Source organism: Molothrus ater, chromosome 1, assembly GCF_012460135.2.
Source record: "Molothrus ater isolate BHLD 08-10-18 breed brown headed cowbird chromosome 1, BPBGC_Mater_1.1, whole genome shotgun sequence".
Classification (NCBI taxonomy): Eukaryota; Metazoa; Chordata; class Aves; order Passeriformes; family Icteridae; genus Molothrus; species Molothrus ater.
Window position 1 is genome coordinate 57,756,283 of NC_050478.2, and position 23,154 is coordinate 57,779,436.

Here is a 23,154-nt window from a genome sequence, read left to right on the forward strand (position 1 = left end):
CCCTAGTATCAGTTTTAGGACCTACTTTTCTAAACAAGTACACTTAAGGCCCTGATATGCAATGGTTTTGAGAGATTAAGGCTGGTCAACAAAATTACAACCCTCTCCACCATTGATCTTCATAGTGAATGAAAGTACCTCTGTAAAAATAGGAGACTTCTTTATCTACCTACTTGCATTCTAAAATTACCGGAAAAGAGCATTTGAGCAGAATCTAACTTTCAAGCTCTGGAATTTTGCTATGAAAGCCAAGCTTATATTGAACACAAATTGGGACTTAAGGTCAGCACCACTGGGAAATTATGATAGCAAGTTGAGACATAGGTGACTGTATACTGGTTTTGGCTAGGATAGTTAGTTTTCTTCACAGAAAAGGGCGTATGTTTTGGATTTGTGCTGAAAATGGTGTTAATAATATAGAAATGTTTTCATTATTGCTGAGTGGTGCTTGCACAGCATCAAGGGCTTTTCTGCTTCTCCTACCGGCACACTGGTGAGAGCACTAGGGAAAGAAGGAAGGGTGGACATTTGGTCTGATGATATTTATCTTCCCAAGTCACCATTATGCATGATGGAATCCTGTTGACCTGCCTGCTCATGTGAAAGAGTGAATGAATTCCTTGTTCTGCTTTGCTTGCATGCGCAGCTTTTCCTATTAAACTGTCTTTATCTCAACCCACACATTTCCTCACTTTTACTCTTCTGATTCTCCCCAGCATCCTCCCTTCCACACATAACCATATGCCACAAGGTTAAAGAAGTATCCATACAGATCTAAGCACACAGAGACCTTTTCAGTGCATGAGTAAGTAATACTGATACAAACAAACAAACAAAAACAAACAAACAAACAAAAATCATTATTTCTTTAGTATCTTTAGTAATTTTAAGACCAAGTTAAGTGCCAAGTCAGACGCATCCTGAAACTCACCTGTGTAGTCAGTGGTGAAAGCTGTACTGGAGAAAGTAGAGCAGGAAGAGGTCTGGCCCAGTTCAATATATCCATCACATTTCCACCTGGGTCTCTCTGCTCCTGACTGGAGAAGCCTGAAGTGCTGTGCTCCCTCCCTGTCTGTATTATCACATCTACATTTTTATCCTCACCACTGTGAAGTTGTTCTTCAGTAGTCCTGTTCACAGCACAATCATCTCCAAAGGGCTCAGTACTTGTTTGAATTATCATCGCTGTTACAGAATTTTGCTTTACAGCACTTTCCCCTGAAGAACACCAAGGTAGTGTTTTGCCATCACTCTTCCTGATCTTTTGGTGGATTTGTATGGTGTCTAAGACAGAAAAATATCATTAAGAATTTTTGCCCTCCCATTTTTGTTTACAGAGATAATATATAATAGTAATAAAAATGTAATACCATATTTTCAAGTGACGTTTCTGTAGAAGATCTTAGTCACTTTCAGAAATGCTTTCCTTATTTTTTAATGAAAAAAGCGTGTGCAAAGAGCTTTTCCCCAAACTCCCTGACTTGGATCATTAAAACATTCCCAATTTTTCTCATCAGGAAGGGTCATTCATGGTAGGATTGAAGGTCCATATGTTTTATCTCAGTCTTTGCCTAGTAACTCACAGTCATAAAAAGCAGAACAACCGTGCACAGACATTCCCCACCCAGGCTGTAATTCTCAGCTTAAAGCAACCTGCAGGTTTGAACCAGCAGCTGTGCTTCCAAGCAAGTTACAATTATACCCTGCCATAAATACAACAAGGAAGCTCTTAGCTACATTTCTAGTTTATGATTTAATATGCATATGCTTTTGAATTGTTTGTTCTTTAAATTTAAATATTGAGTCTAATCACAAAAGATTTTGCTTTAATGGTATTATTTAGTCAGTTCTGAAGCCTTAATTAAAAAAAGCACCACAACGTATCCTATGCACAAAGTTGTTGGAACAACTAAGATAACGATACTGAGCAGTTGACAACCCTTCCAAATGTCAACTATACAGTTTTACATTTATTCTAACAAGAAGAAAGCATGTCCAAATGCTCTGTGTGATTCTTTGCAATACTTTTGTTTTGTTACTTTTCAAATCGCAGTTTTTACTATTACACAGTAACTCATTTATTATGCAGACAAAACACATTCATCTAGGAAAGTCTAAAGACAAGTAATTTAAATTTATTATAATTATGCTAAATATTTCAAAAAGGGAAAAGATGGCCCAGTTTCCTGAAATTTAAATTCTATGATTTTATGAAAGTTTTACCTCCAACAAGACAGTAAAAATCAACAATTCCCAAACCCCAGTGTGTCATATGGAGCTAAAATCTACTCTGTAGTATTTGCAATTCTTATATGACATTGTATGTGCGATCTTGTTTATAGTATTCACAAACACTACTAGACACCAAATCAGCGGTATTAAAGCAAGAGATCAAGCCTATTCTGCATACACATGAGTACACCATCTGCAGTGAACCACTTAAATTTTGTGACTAAATTTTGCCTTAAAAAAACTAGTTTAGATTTAAGAGAAACCGCTGTTAAACAATTTAACTGCACAGGCAGGGTAAGGGGTTTTTTATGACAGTTTCACGCATCATAAGCTGCAAAACTCTGAAAGTTTACTCAGAACCTTTGTTTAGAAACTTTGTCCAACCCCTGAACACACACTCTCACACCCCTGCTTGGCACTGCCGGATTTCCATGATCTTCAAGAAAGAAGACTGTACATGTCTGGAACTCCTCCTGGAGGAGGTATTGGGGTGTTTACTGGAAAGATGAGGGTTATAAAAACCCCAAATTTTGATGCTTATGCAGGCCTCCACCTCTGACAGACTCCTACTGCATATCACAACCACAGACCACAATCACCCACACATCATTGTAGCCACAGGTGGTGGTTATCTTTGTCTTTTCTCCTCTATCTTTTTTCTTTACAGTTTTCCTCCTTAGGGTGATCACACACTTCAGAATAGCTATATACTCCTTTCCAATCCATTACAGTGTTTTCCATGTATAGCTTCAAAGCAGTTCTAATAAAATTTGTTGTTATACCAATTATTTAGTGGTTTTCTACTTTAATCCACCCCAAGGGATCCTTTAGCAACAAATCTGATTGCCCTGCCTCAAAGGCAAGTCACACCATCCCACAGTAGAAATAACAGCACATGCATAAAATGGTTTTGAGTATAGGATGTACTAATTTAACTGGCACAACTTGCATTCTGTTAGGGGAAAAAAAAAATTGTGTACTTCATTACTGCTATCTGTGTTAATCCACTACTAGAACTTGCACAGATATTTCCAAAGCAACATCAATGGTAGTATCACATTCAAAAACATTAATTAAACTTGATAGGTCAAAATAGCCTCCTCAGCAATCAAAAACATTTAAGCACATTCTGATACATCAGCACCACTAAAGGAGTAAATCAGAAAAATTGATCAATAACCCTATTTCAAAGATCCATCTCAAGTCACTTCATGTAGCAACTCCATGAAAAGATCTCAATTACTGCACTAGACACCAGGAGGAGGGAGAAACTGATCAACCCGAAGGACCCTAGCACATCATTTTCACCAAAGATAAGAAAGCTCTGCCATTCCCTTTACGTTTTATAAGTATTACAACAATACATTGTTTTATAAAACCATTTACAAGCCACAGTCACATAGAGCTTCCAGGATGTTCTAAATTTTCTCAGGACAAACCTACATTCTTTTTACAATTTGAGTTCCAATCCAAGGCAAAAGGAGCTCTTTGACAAATAGAAACAAAGAAAATAAGGAAAATTCAGAAGTTGGTTGTCTCTTAGATTTTTTTCATGTTGTTTTGTGCCAACCATTTCAAAGCTCAGAATTTACCCTGCACTGAAGCAGGCAGCAACACAGTTACAGATTTTGCCCCTATACAGACTCCATTTAGAAAATTAGGAAGTTTACTTTTCACAGTGAACTACACAATAGAACTGACTTATTAGAACTTTACATCCTATCTATACTCTCAAAATCAGTCATGCACTTACATCAAGTCCAAGAATATTGATACATATAATTAATTTAAATGTTTCCCCTGAACAATGGATCAAAGACATAATTTCTGAATAACTAAGAAATTCTCCAAACTTCTCAACTCATCCTTTTCCAACCCAGTCACTGATAACTGCATTTCTTTGGCAATGAGATACCTTTCTTATAGTTACCCATTTAACTGTAGGAAGGGTTTTCATAGCAATTTTTAAAGATTCAACATAAGTTTCTTCATTCAAATTGTCAACTCTTTGGCACCTTGGTCTGAACCTCAGGTCCAGGAAAAGCCTTATTAATATTGAGCCCATCTCATTGGAAGGATCCTCACAAAGATCATATTTCACAGACAAATTTTACTCTATCCAGGGAATCGCACTCTTGTTTGTTATGTGACTTAATGAAATGATAAAGTTTTCTCCTGAAATCTATAACCTGGAATCTAGTTCATGTAGCTTTGAACCCTTACACTGCTGCCTTCTCTCACTTCTGAGACATTAAGATTACTCTGATTTGAAAATACCATCAAAATCTATCATGTACTACTTGAAATATCTTCTTCATGAAAAGTGGAGAAAGAAGCAGAGATTACATAAGTGATCCAATGCTAAAATTAATTGCCTTGGTACTAAACAAACTGAATTTTACAAGTCAAAACTTTACTCTTGATTGAGTACATTGCAAGGCAATTCTCTGTTGCAAGTTGTCCTCTACTCACTCCAAGCAACAAAGCAACTTTTTGAAACAAGTCTTGTGTTTTTTTCATCTCAAGAAGGACCAGATTAAGATGTGGTATTTTATAAAAATAAATAATCTAGCCATAGAATCTCATCTGATTTACAGCAAAACCTCATCAGCACAGTGATTACAGATGCCTGGAAGAAGCAACTGCACACTTCTCAAGAACAGTGGTGTTTCTCTGAGAAAAAAATTCCTCCACTGAAATTTTTAATGCCCTGAAAATGAGGCAGAATTTTTCAACCTGTATCCAATTATGTGAATTTCAGGATGCTTCATACACTAAATATTCTTTGAAGCTACAGGCAATATTCTGTTTCCTGAGACAGCAAATCTGATATTAAAGCAGACAACTCAAGTGCACTCCTTTCCATCTCTGCATTTAAGATCTACATGCAGCTTCTCCCCTATCCTGTATCCCCAAACAAAAAGATGAGCTGATAAGATGGGTATAGCTCCGTAGTAAGCCAAATTTAGCTCAGAACCCAGTTACAGAACACCTTTTGAAGAAGCTTGGCTCCTCCCAGACAGGGTCTTTACTTTTCTTCAGTTCATCTCACCATTGTATATGAACAGAGCATGTTAGAGAACCCAACTTAGCAAAATATTCAGCACCCAGCTGCAAGATTCTTCAAATGCTTCATTAAATGTTTATTCACAATGTAGGTGATTTTATGTCCCAACTATATGAGATAAAGTTTTCCAAAGACTAAAATACTATCAATGTTAATAATAACCTTAGATTATGGCCCAAGGTTACTGGACTGATGGTCAGATGCAGGTATTGTCAACTTTATTACTGGTAGATTTGTAACAGTACTACCAAATGCTTTTAAATTAAGTTTGCAAACCTCCATTATCTTATGAGGCTTTCACAACAGCACATTTGGAAAGCCTCATGAGTCTTCCAATTTTCATATATGAACATATTCTTCAAGAAAACCATTCAAAGTAGTATCAACCTTAGTAGAACAGATAAGACACTGATCCATAATGCAAAGCTTTGGATATTGCACAGCACATTTGAATATACTAAGAAATCTGTTAGAAGAAGTACAGTTCTGAAAGGCTAGATCCAGGCAGCAGATGAACTGACATTCTCTGGAAAAGATACTACCATCAAGCTGATCCGCTCTCTAGGTTGAAACTATTATAATATGGGCAAACTCATTAAGATCCTTTTTTTCCTAGAAGATTGCACCTGTAAACATAAGCACTTTGTTATTATGAATTCAAGGTAAAGACCAGTTTCATAAGAGGATGAATAACCATATAGCTGTTCTAGGCTTGATGAGGGAAAAAAACAAACCAGTAACAGGACAAAAGACTTATTTCTATGAAATCTAGCCATTCCAACAAAAGCATGGTCTAAGCTTAGAATTTTCTCCATACTGAAGTGGGAAGAAAGAAGGACTGGTTAGAAGAGACAGAGATAATTGCTTCCTTCTATGAAAGTACAGTCGTTTCCTTGAGAAGATATGAATAGGAAAGATGGAACACAGTTTCTGAAATCTAAAGTTCCTCTTTTGGTGGATGGCAAAGGGATTACTGTGGAACCTGATACCCCTAAAATCACATATATTTTAAACTCTTCAGTTTCTTGTGCTTGTTCTTGTCACTTGATTGATCCTTGATCAAGACATTAAATTCAGAATTGCAGGGCACAAGTGCCTAGCTCAGTTTTAGAGCTGAAGCCATATGTTTGCTGCATTAAACTCATGGAAGTAAGGCTGACTACCAGGTTTATGAGCTGGTCCTTATATTTCGGCACCTCTTAAGCGGATTCCATTGGAATACATCTGAAGGCAGATTCATTGGGATCTACACTAGTAGCACATTTTCAGACTTAACAGGGTCTTTGAAAAGTTTATCTTCAAAGCTCTTAATGCTGCTGGGTACCTATCCCAGGCAGTATCTCTACACCTTTAGTTACAGAAAAATCAAAGTAGTAGAGACACTGAAAAAACTAATAAAGCTTAATAAAAACATTCCAGAGATGCGACACAGAAATTAATGCAGTTTCAAGGCATCTATTACTCTTGAGTGCAGAAAGAAAACATCTGCTATGTAAAGTTAAAGCAGTTAAAGTTTGCTGTGAATATGCATGTGGATAACTACTCAGATTATTTTTTATCATTATCTGAATATCACATTACAAAGAAGAAAATGGAGGTAACAGCTTCTTAAACCTTATAATTCATCTATATTACCATGTATTTGTTTCAGACTAAAAGAGCCCATATGCACCTTCATTCACATTATATACTACAGATTTGATAACAATATAATAATAAAGTTTTAACCATGAGATGAGTTTTGACTACTTACAAACAGTAAAAGAATTTGATTTCTTGATTGCAACAGGAAATTACAACAGCTTTTTAACAGAAGACGGTTCAAGTGTACTTACCCATTCAAATTAATATTTGTATTATTTTCAGATAATTCAGATTCTAATCACACATGTAATTGACCAGACAAAGACCAAGGAAAGTATTTAAGTCTTTCAAAAGAGTGTTACGCAGTTACTACCCAACTGGAACCTACTCTCTGTAACAGTTAGTCTTCTTTTGTTGGATCATTCCTTATCCCAAATAGAAGCTGAAAGAAAATACCAACATTGCCTTTTGGTCAGAAAAGGAGAGAGTATCAAGAAAATTTCAAGACTTTGCATGACATTGTACCTAACACAGGATCATTTTTCTCATTCTCTCTTTTTCCTTTTGCACTGTCAATGCACATCCGGAGTTGTTCTAATAAGAACATCGCTCTTCCTGTTAAAATAAATAAATAAAAAATCTATTTATTTTAAATAAATTGATAGAATTGAACTAAGAATTTGTTTTTATTTTACTCAGAACACAGACATGCCTACAACTAAATACAAAATACCTACAAAAATTAAAACAAGGCACAAGCTTCAGTGAAAGAGAAATGCTAGATGCCATTTAGGGAACAGATCCTTTAGTCTGCTATGGGGATATGGCCAGTACAGTAACAGCTGGAGAATGCTTTACCTTTTCCTCTTCATAGGGAGTACTGCAAAAAGTTATAACAGCCCCCAAAGTAAAAGGTAAAACAGATTGAAATGTAGCATTAGCGAAATTAAACAGCTCTGTAAAACAAATCAAATTACATGAACCTGGGAGAAAATCTTCTACGAAGATGCGTATCACACTTCTGCTCACTCAGTAATAATTAATCTTAGTTTTATCATGTAATAGCACCATGTATCTGAACTAATTATCAGGCCACAACACTAGGAGACTGTCTACAGTTCTAACAGCACCATTGCTAGGTGATGTCAAACAACCTAGTTTCAGAGACAGAAGAGAAGTGGAGAGGGAAGAAAAACTCAAAACTGCAGTAAGATACAGAAGCACCTTATATACTTATGCCAAAAGTATCATAAATCCAACAATCAGGAACTGAGACTGTTTTTGTACAAATTCTGTAAGTCAAAGGCCATAGCAAACTGCTATTATTTTATGAAGAGACATATTAAAAAACAGTCAGCATATACAAGGCAAACCTACCAAATTTTGCTAAACAGCTAATAACAACACTACCATTTACTCATTATTAAGAAACCCTTGCTGCTATTTGAAGCTCAAATTAATGTTCAGATATTAATTTTCCTATTTTGCCATTAATTAAAAATCAAAGGATTAAATTTGGTACCAATTCAGTACAATCCAAAAGTAAAAAATATGCCAAGACACACACAAACTGACAAGGTGTGGCTTTTTTAAAAACATTTAATTTCTGCAACAAACCTATTTTGCAAAGCAAGAAATAGAACAGTGAAGTTCTTTTGCCTCAAAACAGCCTTCAGCATATCTAAACAGTTCAAAAGCAGTACCAGCACTTTAAAAGACTGCAAAAAATACAAAAAATAAATTTGCCTAAAGTTTGGCCTCAGTACTTTGGAGGAAGTTTTCAAGGAGTTTGCTCCATTACAGTTAGATTCAGGAAATTTGTAGCATATATTTTAGATCACTAAAACAAAGTCAATAAGATAAAATACAACTATACCTCCTGTATTTCCACTTGATTTTCCAAGTCTCACATAGAAATTTTACCGTATTACTCTCCTATTTGGTGCTTTATGATTTCAGTAAGCTTCAGAGGGATTGTTAGTGTTTTTTTCAGTGTTTGCATTTTGTTTTATAATTGCACATCAGCTGACTTCACATATGCACAGGGTAGACTAGTCATTTTTATGAATCAAGAGTTTTCCTTGCTGAAAAACTGAAAATAGTAATCTATTGGATTGGTCCTTCATCAGTGTAACCTACTTGTATCAACCACATCTGCTCTTATAGCACTTTAGCAGTATCCCCTGTTTCCAAAATTGCAGCTCCAGAAGAGCTGCGATAAATTCGTAACAATTGGTTCCACACAGAGAATGGACTTGCAAAAAGTCTTACCTTTGTCTATATACGTTGCAAGATCTTCACTTGAACTCTGAGTTTCTGCATGTTTAACTATTAAAAAGAGGAGAGGTGGAAAGAAAATATTCAAATGGAACAATACCACATACAAATTCAAAGGCATTCAAACATAAGCACTTACATTTTCTGCACTTCTCTTTAATTACACCATCAAGTTTTCCCTGTTAAAATGAAGAAGTACAGAATTTTTATGCCATACATATTTCTTAGAACATCAGTTCCTAAAGAGCATGAAATCTATATCAACATTTCTGAAGTTGGAAAATTTCTCTCTTACAGTGAATTGCTAATGTTTAATACTCAATATTCCCCCAAAAATGTAATTTTACTATTTCAGCACCTATTACACTAATAGCTTCTTTCTTTCCCCCAAAAATACTAAAAGAAGTTTCACACAAAGACAAGGAAAGCCTTACTTGTGCTTTTTTCAGCTCCTTTTCAAGCCTTTTCTTTTCAGTTTTTAGTTGTCTGAAGTCCTGTGTATGCTTTGTTGCAGCCTCTTCAAAAAAGAGAACCAAAATTCAATTTAAAAACTATACTGTAAAGAGGCCACTAATTTAAGTGGTGCTGGTATAGTAGTTCCCTAGTTTGCAAATAAAGTCACCAGAAAAAAACAGATAGTGTGAAATACAGATCTACTGAAGTTATATTTTGGTTCATTCGGACAATATCTCATGCATAAAAGTATGTTGCCTTCTACTGTATAATTACTGTTTTGAACCACAGCAATACATTTATTAGTTTTCTCAATTATATGCAAGAATGAAGAGTGGGTCATATTGTAATGATATTGTACTGTAGAACAATAAATATACATCAAGTATATTGTTGAAAAAAGGAGATAAAATTGAGTTGCAAGGGTTTTTTACAGTTTTATTCTCTTATTTAAATAAGAGCTCTGGTTCAAAGATGAACACACCACAGCCAGCTGCATTAGAAAAATACATAAAGCACTCAAAACTAATAGAGAAGAGGACCTTATCTCTTAATGTCTAACAGACACCTGGCAAGAGTGCAGATGGGTGGAAATAGAGGGTATAGGGTAGGTGAGAACTGAACGCAAGGTTCCTAGGAAAATTCTTAGGTGACAGAGTCAGCTGAGAGAACTCCTGAGAGTTCAGTTTGATTACTTATATATGGATAGAAAAGAAAAGAAATGGAATCCTCCTGCTGATCAAATCAGAAGAGAGCCTATTAAAATAAAAGGTTTTAAAAAGGAACCTTGAGTGGTAAGCTAACAAAAAAACCAATAATGGCAAAATTTCATACTGCCAAAAGATACAATGTTTGAGATATTTAATGAACATAGAAAAAACCAAAACAGATAAAATAGTCACTGAAATTGGACCTAACACATACTGTCTCTTCAGTATTTTGTTCTAGTTCTGCCAGAATTTGAGATTTTGGAGGCAAGTGTGTAAAAAGCCTGGCTGTCCTGCAATGGAACTCCAAAATTCTCATCAAAATAAACACCTTGTACCTGCACTTTACAGTAAGATTCAGGGGGTTTCTAACACTAAGATATGTCACTCAGTTCACTGTATTTTGAACTATGGTAAGCACAGCTAAAATATGCATGATATGAATGCAAATATCTGCCTTGCCAATTGATGACACAGCAAGTGAAGTCTCAAAAAGTCTTACATACATCCATCCTCACAAACAAGAAAAACACAGGGCCATGAAGCCAATGCTTTTTCTCCACGTAAAAAAAAGCAAACAAACTAACTAACTAACCAACTAAAATACAAGTGCCAGACCATTTAAAAGTCAGAAAACACACATCAGGAACACCAAATACTTTAATATGAACATAAACATGAACAATCCTGCCAGGATTATTAGAACACTGGAGCCCATGCCCTGTGAAAACAGTCTTATTGAACTAGACTTAATCAGCCAGAGGGGAAAACATAACAAATCATAGAAAGAATACAAGAACAGCTTTCCTGTACAAAGAGGTATCAAGAAGATGGAATGAGACTGTTAATGAGATTGTTCAATCAAGAAGATGGAACAAGACTGCTGTATGGCAGACATTAGGTGTAAACTGAAATATGGGAGTTTCCAACATGTTACTGAACCAAGTTACCTACAGACGCTGGTAACACTCCATCCTTTGAAGTTTTCATGACTAGAAGTTCTCTTCCAACTTCATCTGAGTCATGCCTAAGACACTCAGCAGAAAATATTCTGCAGGAGGGCTGATATAAATCAGAGACTAAGCACCCCACATAGTACTGGCCTGCCTTGTTCCTTGGGCATCAAAGTTAAAGTCATAATTCCTCTGGACAGAAAAGGAAAAAAGATTATCTTACTGTACTGTTGTCCTACTCAATGTAGAAAGTTACCTTCAAGTTTTTTCACTTTAGTTTCCAGTTTCTTTCTCCTGTTAAAAAAAAACACATTAATAGAACATTTTTTAAAATAGAACTATGTTGCATGAAAAGTCAGAAAAAAAAATCTAGCCATTCAAAGAAAACACACCTCCTATACCCAGGACCTTGTGAGATCAATGAGTCCCTGAAGTTGAAAAATCAAATTGGTGCCATGTTGCTGGCATTCTCACACAAACAGCTGTATCTGTTACAGAGGCAAAGTTTGCTTTTAAGAGAGGCAATCCACTAAATATACCTTTAGCAACAACCCAGTATTAGAAATACAACTGCAGAAAACTGACTTCGGTTTTTGCATTTCTAAGATGTAATGCAGACAGGTTAGCTTTACTCCTTAAAAACAATCAACAATCATTGCTTACAATGAATAATATCTAAGCAATGATATAATCAGGAATAGCCCTCAGGATGACTTATGTCCCAAACCTTTTTGTTCAGAACATCCAGATACTTTAGACTAAAGTCAAACCAAAGGAAAAAACATGAAGCATCCCAAACAATTTTTACTTCAACATTTCCAATCCTACCTTATATGTAAAACACACAGAACTGGAAAATAAATAAATAGAAAATAGAAAAATACACATTTCTATTATTTTCTTCTACTAAATTCTAATATCCCAGAAATTGTTTTTGAACTGTTGTGGTAAGTAGACAATTCTACCAATGATCACTGATCACTTTCATGAAGCAGAACACAGTTAAATTATTCCCCATATTAAAACCTGTGTAATAGATTGAGACTTACCATCTAAGCCTTTCTGGATGTTCAGGCTTTAATTACCACTTCAGACAATAACCAAAATATATTCAAAAATCCACTCACAAATGGTATGATTGACCACCTTTTGCATGTTCAGTAGTCAAAGTATTTATAGTATAAAGTAATAGACCAAGGATTCTGTGCCTTCTCAGCCTGAAGAGGTTCATACTTACTTTCCTATATGATGGCTTTGACAGTCAAGCCATAGGTGAGAATTTCAGCAAAATTCCTCATAAAATACCTTTATAGAAAGAAATAAGGGGAGGCAGGGGAGGGGGGAGTTGTCCTTTAGAAAACAGGACGTAATAAACTTCTGTTTCTCTGTAGATTATCTTCAAGTGAATGCACAGAAGTACTACATATGCAATGCATGGACACTGGAAGCAAGATAAGTTGACACAGGAAGACCACAGAGATGCTGTTTACCATTGCAGGGAGAAGACTCATGCAGCCAAAGCTCAATTAGAATTCAAGCTGACCAGTACTCTGAAGGACACAAAAGGGGCTTTTCAAAATATCTTAACAGCAAATGGAAGATCAGAAATAACATCAGTCCATTGCTTGATGAGGTTAGTCACATCACAAACAGGGATGCAAAGCAGAGATATTTAATGCCTTCTTCACATCTGTCACCAATGACAGACCCTGGGACTCCCAGAAACCTGTGTTGGAAGACCATGAGTGGCTTGTTTAGCTCAGGAAAGAGAAGGCTGAGGGGTGACCTCATCACAGTTTACAACTTCCTCAGCAGGGGACAGTGGAGAGGAAGGTGCTTATCTCCTCTCTCTGGTGACCAGTGATAGGACAGAAGGAAATGCAGTCAAGCTGCACTAGGGAAGTTTAGATGGGACATTAGGAAAATGTTCTTCAGGCTCCCCAGGGAAGCAATCATTGACATCAAGCCTGACAGAGTTCCAGAAGCACCTGAATGATAGTCTTAGTCTTACAGCTTAGTTTTAAGTAGTCCTGCGAGGAGAAGGGAGTTGGACTCAATGATCCTCACAGGTACTTTTCAACTTGAGATAAAAAAAACTAGGATACAAATAACAAGAATCTGAACAAAGAGAAACAAAGTGACCACATTATCATTGCAATAATATTTATAAATTAAGTAATTACATTTACATATACAGAACTATACTAATTTCATCAACAGACAACTACATGAAGAAAATAGGTAGATGTTAAATCTAGCAATTTACAAAAAGCAGTTTGCAGATGATGCATTTGGGCAGAACTCCTTTTATGTTACCCAACTCAAGTTCCTATCTGATCCTTAAGATACATGCACAACTGCAGCTGACAGAATGCTATGCTAACAGAAGTTGTACTCCATGGGAACTGCCATCCCTGTAGAATATTCAGATCTCAACTAGACAGTCCTGAGCAAGCTAACTTTAACACTGGCTCTAAATAGCAGACTGGACCAAAGGACATGAGTGATAATTTCTCACCTAAGTTTTTAATAGTACCTGTAAATTAACAGTAATTTTATGCACAATTCACTATTACTCTGCTTCTGAAAAAAATCAGCTTTCAAATTACTGAACTCATATGACCTACTGCTTCAAATGGCCTCAGTATCAGACGTATACAAAACAGCTATGGCATCACAGAATTGAGGCTGAGGTGGCAAGAATCCACTGGAAGTTATGGTGTTCAACCCACACTGCTCAAGCAGGGCCACCTACAGCTCACTGGCCAGGACCATTTAAAAATGGCTTCTGAATATTTCTAAGGATGGTAAGGCCACAAACTCCCAGGGCAATCTATGGAGGTACTCAGTCATTCTCACAGCAAAAAGTGTTTCCTGATGTTCACAGGAAACATGACCTTCTTTGTCTTAGTTTGTTCCCATTGCCTCTTGTCCTATCACTGAGGTCCAAGGAAGTGAGCCTGGTTCTTTTTTCTTTACACGCTCCCTTCAGGTATTTATAGACATTGGTAATACCATCCCTGAGTCTTTTCTTCTCTAGACTTAACAGTCCCAGTTCTCTCAGCCTTTTGTCACGGGAGAAATGCTACTATTCCTTAATCATCTTCATGGTCCTTCACTGAACTCACTCCCATGTATCCATCTCTCACTTGTATTGAGAAGTCCAGAACTAACACAGTATTTTAGGGGTGGCATCAGAAGTGCTGAGCAGAAGAGAATAGCATCTCCCTCAGCCTGCTGGCAAAACTCACTGAAAACCAAGATACTGGTACCTCTTTGCCACCAGTGTGTATCGCTGGCTCACATAATGAAATCATCCCAAGCTGCTGTCCACCAGCACATACTGGTAATTGTTCCTCATGAGGTGCTGGGCTTCACACTTCTCCTTGCTGAGAAGTTACCTCATTTCTTCAGCCTGTCAAGCTTGTGCTGGATAGCAGCATGCCCCTGTGGCCCATCAGCCACATGTGTGCCATTGGCAAGTTTGTTGACAGTAGGCTCTGCCCCATCATGCAGATCACTAACAAGATGTTAAACTGGACTAGACCCACTGTGCAGCCCTCTTTGTCTCCCCCTAGGGTAGTATTATCTACTGGTCTCCAACCAGACTTTGCACAGTGTTCATCATCACACGCAAGGCCCAGCCATTCAGCCAGTTTTTGATCCACTGTCTGCCCATCCAGCCCCTACAGCACCAGCCTAATGGGCTATGATGAGGCTATTATGGGAAATGGTGTCAGAGATCTTATTCCCTGTCAGACACTAGCCACTGCTCTCCCCTGATCTAGAAAACATGTCAATTTATAAGGTCAGTGAAGCACAACTTCCCCTTGGTGAAGACATGCTGTCTACTCTAGAGCTTCTTGTCCTTCGTGTGCCTGAAAATGAGTTCCAGGATGACCTGCTACATCACCTTCCCAGGGATCAAAGTGAGGCTGACTAGTCCGTAGTTTCCTGGCTCCTCCTTCTTGAAGATATGAGTGACAGACAGGGACAAACATATCTATACTGACACAATAAATTGCCAGCACATCAGAGTGGTCAGTTCCCTCTTAAGATGCAGTTAGCAATGGGGTAGCTGCTCTCTGCTGCTCTTGGATAAGACAATGTACTGAATATTTCATAAAGCTCAGAGTACATTGAGTACGTCTATATGTGAAGTAAGTGCAGAATGGCTGAAGAAATGACAACAATCCTAGTCTCCTCATACAGTCTTTTGGGTAATGGCTTGCTGCTCTGCTTGTGAACACTGTATGTTTCACAAGTCATGTAAAGAGACTAGTGTACTTCTTTGGAGAAATGCTTCAGTCACTTGATCATCTCTGTGGACCTTCATTAGACTCTCTCCAGTATACCCATAAACCTGTACAAAAAAGCCCAGAACTGGGCACAGTACTTCAAGGCATGGCCTCACCAGTACTGAGCAGAGAGAACCAATCACTTCCCTTGACCGGCTGGTAGCACCAAAATAGCTTAGAAACACCAAAGTTAAAAATGATAACCAGCTTATATGGAAGCAAGGAGTCAGCAGCAGGAGTCCCATTGGGATGTGTGCTAGAACACATCAGAAATAAAAGTTGACTAGAAAATCAAAAGGGTCTTAGAATTCCCAGTCATTAGAGTGCAATTTGTTTTTGTAAATGCAAAGTGATGCACATGAAGAAAAATAACCACAACTACCAACACCTTGCTGTATATTAGCTGGTTCTCTTTTGAGAGCATGAGAACCTTCCCACACAATACTGAGAAGTCACAGTTCCCTGATATAGGTGATTTAAAGGTTAAAAATATTAGAGGATTAAAAAGCAATTAGACAAGCCCATTAGAGTATGTATCAAGAGCTGTAAGAGTTAACACACACATATGCTCCAGGCAAGGAAACCTTTGACTGACTGCTTACTGGAAAAACAAACTTTGGGAATTAACAAGGCACAGTTTCAGAATACTCTGTATTATGGCAGCAAAAATTACTTTTGCACTTTTGGTGCCAAATCCCTCCTGCTCATTTCCAAACATGGCAGACAGTTCACTATGAACTGCTGAGCTGTTACATTAAAATAATTATTTTAAGGACTGATTTTAGTACAGACCACTTTAGCAATATTATTCTTATACTGCCTCAGAGACTTAACAGCAAAACTGAAATGGATGGCAATAACAAAAAGCTGAGACTAAGAACCACTTAGAACTGGAGAAACTACAGCTTTTTTCAATTTCATCCTGTTCTTAAAGACTTTCAATAAACAACCACATAAAGCCACTTCATGTCAAGACAATAAATAAAGTAACACTGCACTCAAAAGAGTTTGCTACAATACTTAGGATCATTCTTCCATCAACTCCTTGTTCTAAGAACCCATAAGTACAAAAATTTTAGTGAGATGGAAAGCATAACTAGATAAGGTACATGATCAAGTTTGGAAGAGGTAAGAGAGGCAAAGAAAGGTTGAGAAAAAACAACTCACACAGCATCACTGTTTAATATTTCTTCTTTAATTTTAACATATTCCAGTTGGGTCTCCTGATAAATCTTGAGAGAATTCTGAAGAAGGAAAGCACAGTTAAAATATGTCCATACTGAGGGCAAAAAAAAATGGCAGACACCTTACCTCTTCTAATGAAAACAGTGCCTGGCCAAAAAAGTATATTCAATAAGAAAAGAAGCAAGTTGGAAAGTCAGGTTATCTTCTTTCTTTAAAGGCAAAAGTTATAACAAACAAACACATTAATCTCTTTATGTCTATCTTTTGAGTACATGCCTTCAACACCTAGCTGGATAGGAACTTGAAGCTGAAATCAAGATCTTAACTATTATACACTATACATTTTTCTGAAAAAGTGCCATCAGGACATCAGCTACTAATGCTTGTTGAGGGAAGAGCAGTTATAAAATCATTCTAACACAGAACACTAACTACGTACAGCAACAAGACAAATGTTAGTATCTTCATTATAAAAAAGCTACAAGAAAGAAAGTGGGGTATTTTCTTCAGGAATTATAATAATGTCTAGAAAATACATACATGTAGGTAATTTGAACAATCTAAACCTTCTTCCCTGTAGACTAAACCTCAGCTAAGCGATGGGAGAGAAATTAGGAATAAACTTCAGAAGCTAATGATGTAAAACATATGTTCAAAAAGGTAACAGAAGCACAACACTATTCTGCACAGACCCTCTTTCTTGGCACCTTTCCACTAGTGCAAGTTATATTCAATAATCTGACAAGATCAGAGCAGAAAACCAAAGGAGTCTGAATGTTTCTCTCTCCTTCCTTCCTTCCTTCCTTCCTTCCTTCCTTCCTTCCTTCCTTCCTTCCTTCCTTCCTTCCTTCCTTCCTTCCTTCCTTCCTTCCTTCCTTCCTTCCTTCCTTCCTTCCTTCCTTCCTTCCTTCCTTCCTTCCTTCCTTCCTTCCTTCCTTCCTTCCTTCCTTCCTTCCTTCCTTCCTTCCTTCCTTCCTTCCTTCCTTCCTTCCTTCCTTCCTTCCTTCCTTCCTTCCTTCCTTCCTTCCTTCCTTCCTTCCTTCCTTCCTTCCTTCCTTCCTTCCTTCCTTCCTTCCTTCCTTCCTTCCTTCCTTCCTTCCTTCCGAAATAACCAAATAATCTGATCAAAAATTTTAAGAACTACAACAACCTAAACTTATTGCCTCACTGAAACCTGAAGTAATTTAATTAATTTCACCTAACTTCACCAGAGCTACCTGCCCCAGTGAGCTGGAAATAAGAACAGAGATCATTAAAAGTCAGCTTCATTAAGATGAGCATTAGGAATATGCATTTCTTTCAACAGAAAAAGCTCAAGTTATTTAAACAAGCACACCTTTTTTTCTTCCAACTCTGCCTTCAAGGAACCCAACTCTTCCTGACATTTTTCCAGAGGCAGAATTTTCTGTAACATCTTCTCCACTTGGCAACGAAGAGCAGAGATCTCTCTGAAATTAGATGTGCAATTAAAAAAGTTGCCAAAACCACAGATGCTTTGAAACTCACCATTCTGATTCTTCAATCAAACATCGGAGTATTTTGCTTTTATCCTATAGAAAAAATGCTGTAAGAGATACCTAAAAACTTTTAATAGTTTCAGTGTTCTTATTTTTCCACCTATTTAAAGAAAATCCAAGATCTGATTTAAAAGCACTACACTGAACCCAAAGCTAGAAGCAAGCAGATGGCATGTGCCACAGAAGTATGCTGCCTACATTAAAGTGCCAGTAATAAGTGTCTCTGCATACACAGTGCTGTAAAATAAGAGCAGAGTCCAAATGCAGTGTTTTTCAACAGGCAGGTTGGACTCCATAAAAATTATATGCTGCCTCTTCCTCTATAATCACAGAGTAAGCAAGGGCACACAGACCCAACTCTTAAGTCAAAACGCTTCACACAAATATGGACGCTCGAAATAGCCATACATTTAACTGCCACCAAAAGATGAGCTTCACATCTCCACTTGGCCTCTCACTAGCCCAGGGCCAGGAAAGAATCCCACACATGTATTGTAGAGGAAGGACAGATTTTTCTCCTCATCATACCTTTGCTAACTATGGCCTAGGAAGCATGGTAAAAGTACCATAGTAGAAGTGCAGCTTAGACCTATGGCTGCTGCTATGACACCGTCAGACTCCTAAAACTAACCACAACACAGAGAATATAGTAATACATCTTTAGTAGACAATATAAATCCAACTTACCGTTCAGCAAATTGAAGCTGTAATGTCTTGTTAAGGTAGAAATTAAAAACAGTTTATCAAATGTCCTTAAGTATATTTCAATCCAACTGCAACTTGCAAAGAAACATCCAGTAAAGACTTCCTCCCAGAAAAAAAACTCCCCAAGACTTGCAGAACTAAGTGTTTATACATGCATTTCAATACATTTGAAGTGAATAAGAAGAGTTTCTTCTGTTACATGAAAAAGATTGAGTAATTCTCAGCAACTCAGATTTCAAATAGACTACCCTAAATCATATAGCAGAAATAGGCGTATCTTAAATGGATAGTTTTAATTCCAAAGGCCTATTTTCTTTACAAAATCCACCCAGTTTGTTCTTTATTAGACACATCATCTCATAACCTAAACAGAAAGCCTCAAGCCCTTTTATAAATGTTTTAGGTATACTAATCCTGTAAGAACACAAAGAGAAAACTAAAGGATATCAGTGCATTTCTGTTGATACTCTGTCAGCAAACGACTGTAAGAAAAGAAAAAACCCAGACATTACTCATTTTCTCATCTGATTTTGACAATCATATGTTAGGGTATCTTTCCTTTTGCTTTATAGGTAAATAGAGAAAGTGTAAGATTGGTTTAAATTTTCTGATAGTAGTCAATACAACCCTTTGATTTCATAAAGCCATTCAAACCTCAAATCAAACTGCTTTAAGTAGGAAAAAAAACCAACTGGCGATTACATGAAGTTGTAGTCATTAACTAATTGCAGCTTTAAAAAAAAAGTATTGCTTAGATAAAGGAAATAATATACATATATAAAAATATAAAAATATAAAAATATAAAAATATAAAAATATAAAAATATAAAAATATATATAAAAAAAAAATATATATATATATATATAAAAAAACACGTTTCCATACTTGAAAGGATGTTTTCCTAAAAAAGAACACACATCTCAGAGAAAGTTTGAAAGACCCTAAAAGGCTTTAATCGTTATATTATTCTCCTAGCAGCCATAAAGGGTAACATTTAGCCTGATGCAAGAAGGCCATGGGACAGCACCAAGGAAAGCTACTCCTTTCTTTTCTCAAATATTATGTTTTTTAAGAACCGAGAAAAGAAAGGACAAGAAAGAGTAATACCATGGGAGTTACCCTAATACAGAGAGGGCTGCATTACTTTCTATTGCAATAGTTAAGAGCAATCCAGTAAAGCAAAAAAGAAAGGCTGAGCTGCAAGTAGCTAAAGAAGAGGCAATTTCCTCAAGAAATATATGCACTGGCAGAAAGAAGAGGGACACAAAATTCAGAGGTCAGAAAAGAAATTACAACAGAGTAAAGGAGCTTTGAAAAAAGGATCCTAGTTAAGAGACCCAGTGTGTGCTAGCTGAAATACTCTGGAAATAGAATGCAGGACTGTCATTTAGATTCACTAAAGCCAGATTGACATGCATCTAGAAAAGGATACATAAGAAACAAACCACTAAAATTAGGAGCCATTGCATGGACATTAGGCCATAGTATGGGGGTAAACATAACATATCTTGATATATTATTCCATACAATATGTTGATAGGTTTTGAGAAGAATTGGAAGCAAGCACAGAAAAGAAAGCAAACTGTAAGAAGGATTTTATAATCATATCATTCTGAACAATGTTCAGCTTCACTTTTCACATTCTGATATTTAATCCCAACAGAATTTCAGAATTTAATAACTAGACTAAATTCTGCTGAAAAGGTTCATATCTGTACTAAACTTTTAGTTCCCACATTCTTCACCACAGAAAAATTAAACAAGCAAGCACAATTAAATGAACAAAATAAATATCAATAAATATCATCTGCTTCTGCCTTAAATAAATAAATAAATCTCTTCAAAGAGTTGCTTCTGCCTGTACTTCTAATAATATTACAGGTACACAAAATAGCTCTGTTTACTGTCATTATACACAGATGTTTTACAGAATAAATTAGTCTTACAGTCTAGATTTAGGACATGTTCATGAAGAACTCTCATTTTGAGAAGTATTTAGTGTAGTGCACAAGCAAATATTCACATTCCAAAAATCATATCTCCTGCATTGCTGTAAGTACTTAAGAATAAAACCCAAACAAACAAACAAAACCGCATGCAATTGTACTTACTCTCCATCAATTATTTTTTGCTTCAATGCAATTAATGCAGCTACATATTCATTCATATTCTGTAAAGAAGAGTCTTAAGTCAGTAAAGAACTTACACCCCAAAAATCAGTACTGTAAATAACCCCTAATCCAATGGCTAATTTTATAGAAAATACAATAAACTGTCTTCATTCACGCAGAGAATGCAGGCTCCACAAGTAAGTATGCATCTTTAAGTGAGGCTTTGCTACAAAAGCTCTTCAAACTTTGCCTCTGCAGTAGATTATATACTAAATCCCTATAACTTTTTCCGTCAAAATTCAATTGACCTTTGGCAGAATATCAGCAATAAACATTAGCTCACTTGAGTCTACAGATTTTCCCGTTTCTCATCCATACTCATTCTAAGTGTGTCCTATGAAGTCTCAACAGGACCTTCTCTTCATTGAAAGGAAAAATAAAAATTACCCAAAGCGTAATACCATAAAAATACACACTCTCTTAAGAGCCCTCAAGGAAGTAAATTCTAAATCTTTATACTGCATCGAAGCAAAGCCAAGAGGACACAACTAGAAATTCCCTGACAGATCCCACTAAGCACGTCGCAGAGACACGAGCTACTTTTCCACACTTCGCCTAGCTAAAACTCGACACTCCTGCTACTTTGAGAGCCCGTTTACCACGCACGCTATCCGCGTTCCCGACGGCACAGGGAGTGGTGACTGTGGTACCCGACACTTCTCGCCAGCGGCCCGGCGCTGATCCACTACCTCGTCTGTGAGCAAAAACCCCACTCCAGCGCCACAGGGACGGCGGTCGATGCCTACCTGCTGGAGAACACCGCAGTTCGCGCAGGCTCTGCCAGCGGCCGCAGTTCCGGCCGGCGGCGGTGGCGTCTCTCCAGGCATCATCGTGCCCACGACTCCGTGTGGCCCCGAGAGCGGTGCGTGTGCGCCGCTCCATGGCGTCACACACCGCGCCACCGCTTTAGCAAGGACCCAGCTCGCCTTCATCTCCTCAAGAATGCTGTCCACTGCTGCCTGACTATTAGCAGCAGCAAAGAGTGGTCTCTGCAGAGACTGAGCGTTGAAAGCAACTGGTGGAGAGCGACTTAGTCCAATGAAAGGCACGGCCTCAGCCACGCCCTTCTACCACTACTAATATTTTGCCTTCTTCTAGGTGCGGGCACTTTTGGTAAGGGAACTACTGTGGGCCTGACGCAGGTGCGGAATAGGGCAGCTTCTTTCACCTCGCGCGAGAGGAGGGACGGAGCCGCCGCTGGAGCGTCGCGTGGGGGGGAAAGGTGGGGCTGTGCGCGCAGGGGCGGCTGTTCCGTGACAGTGCGGCCGCGCTCTGTAATAAATTACACGAGGCCAGGCCGGGCAAACCTGAGCTCCCCTGCAGCCGGAATCACCGAACATTGGTCTCGGTGATCCGCGACGAGCCTGAGGTGATACCGAAATCGGCCGGAAAATAAACTAATAGAATTTGAAAGCCGGCATTCTTTATTACAGCTTTGAACACTTTGGGAGGATAGCTCCTCTAATCGGATGTGTGTAATGAAACTACTACAGGGCATTAATTCTATCATGATCATACATATTCATTACAACTTGCTTCTTAGCTAATAGGAAAACATCACTGGCGTAGAACTAATTTGCATGCGTCCGCCTCCTGTTGGAAGTCCTTTTATAGTGCTAGACGGTCATCTAAAGGGGTCTATGATGCTCGTACTCACTGAGTGTCCCAATATTACAGATGACCTTCCTTTGAACATTTTTTTTTTTGGGCCCGCGTTGTTGCTTCTTGTTACATAACTTTGCCAAAAAATCTCACTATATTCTTCATTATTTATCCACTGGTTCCAGCCACGTTTATCATCTTGTGCATACTTTTACATTCTTTTCGGTTTGGGTTGGTTTTTTTGCTAGTTTTCAAACTCTATCTAGGAACTGAAGGAGAACTGAAAATTTATATTCTCTGTGTTATCTCTCAGAAGCTAATCACCCTTGTTACAGGGTGATTCTCTCTGCTCCCATGCTGCCAAGCTAGAGCTGCCTCCTAGACAAGGGCATGCTAAGCTGA

At 37.6% G+C, this 23,154-nt stretch overlaps 1 protein-coding gene across 2 annotated transcripts in view; it reads right to left on the bottom strand.

Moving 5' to 3' along the window:
- The window catches only part of ICE1 (interactor of little elongation complex ELL subunit 1), a 38,540-nt gene extending 16,442 nt beyond the window's left edge, over positions 1-22,098 (bottom strand). Inside the window, exons 1-12 of one of the 2 annotated variants that reach the window (XM_054516484.1) lie at positions 21,897-22,098; positions 21,091-21,149; positions 19,425-19,460; positions 18,961-18,978; positions 18,093-18,204; positions 16,739-16,815; positions 11,530-11,567; positions 9,595-9,677; positions 9,300-9,339; positions 9,155-9,211; positions 7,409-7,498; positions 932-1,284 (exon numbers count right to left, since the gene is read on the bottom strand). In XM_054516484.1, the coding sequence (XP_054372459.1) occupies positions 932-1,284; positions 7,409-7,498; positions 9,155-9,211; positions 9,300-9,339; positions 9,595-9,677; positions 11,530-11,567; positions 16,739-16,815; positions 18,093-18,204; positions 18,961-18,978; positions 19,425-19,460; positions 21,091-21,149; positions 21,897-22,082 (1,149 nt within the window). In that variant the 5' untranslated portion in view covers positions 22,083-22,098. The remainder of the gene's footprint in view (positions 1-931; positions 1,285-7,408; positions 7,499-9,154; positions 9,212-9,299; positions 9,340-9,594; positions 9,678-11,529; positions 11,568-16,738; positions 16,816-18,092; positions 18,205-18,960; positions 18,979-19,424; positions 19,461-21,090; positions 21,150-21,896) is intronic. The other variant, XM_054516486.1, reaches the window with a different exon arrangement.
- Between the last annotated feature and the right edge of the window lie 1,056 nt (positions 22,099-23,154).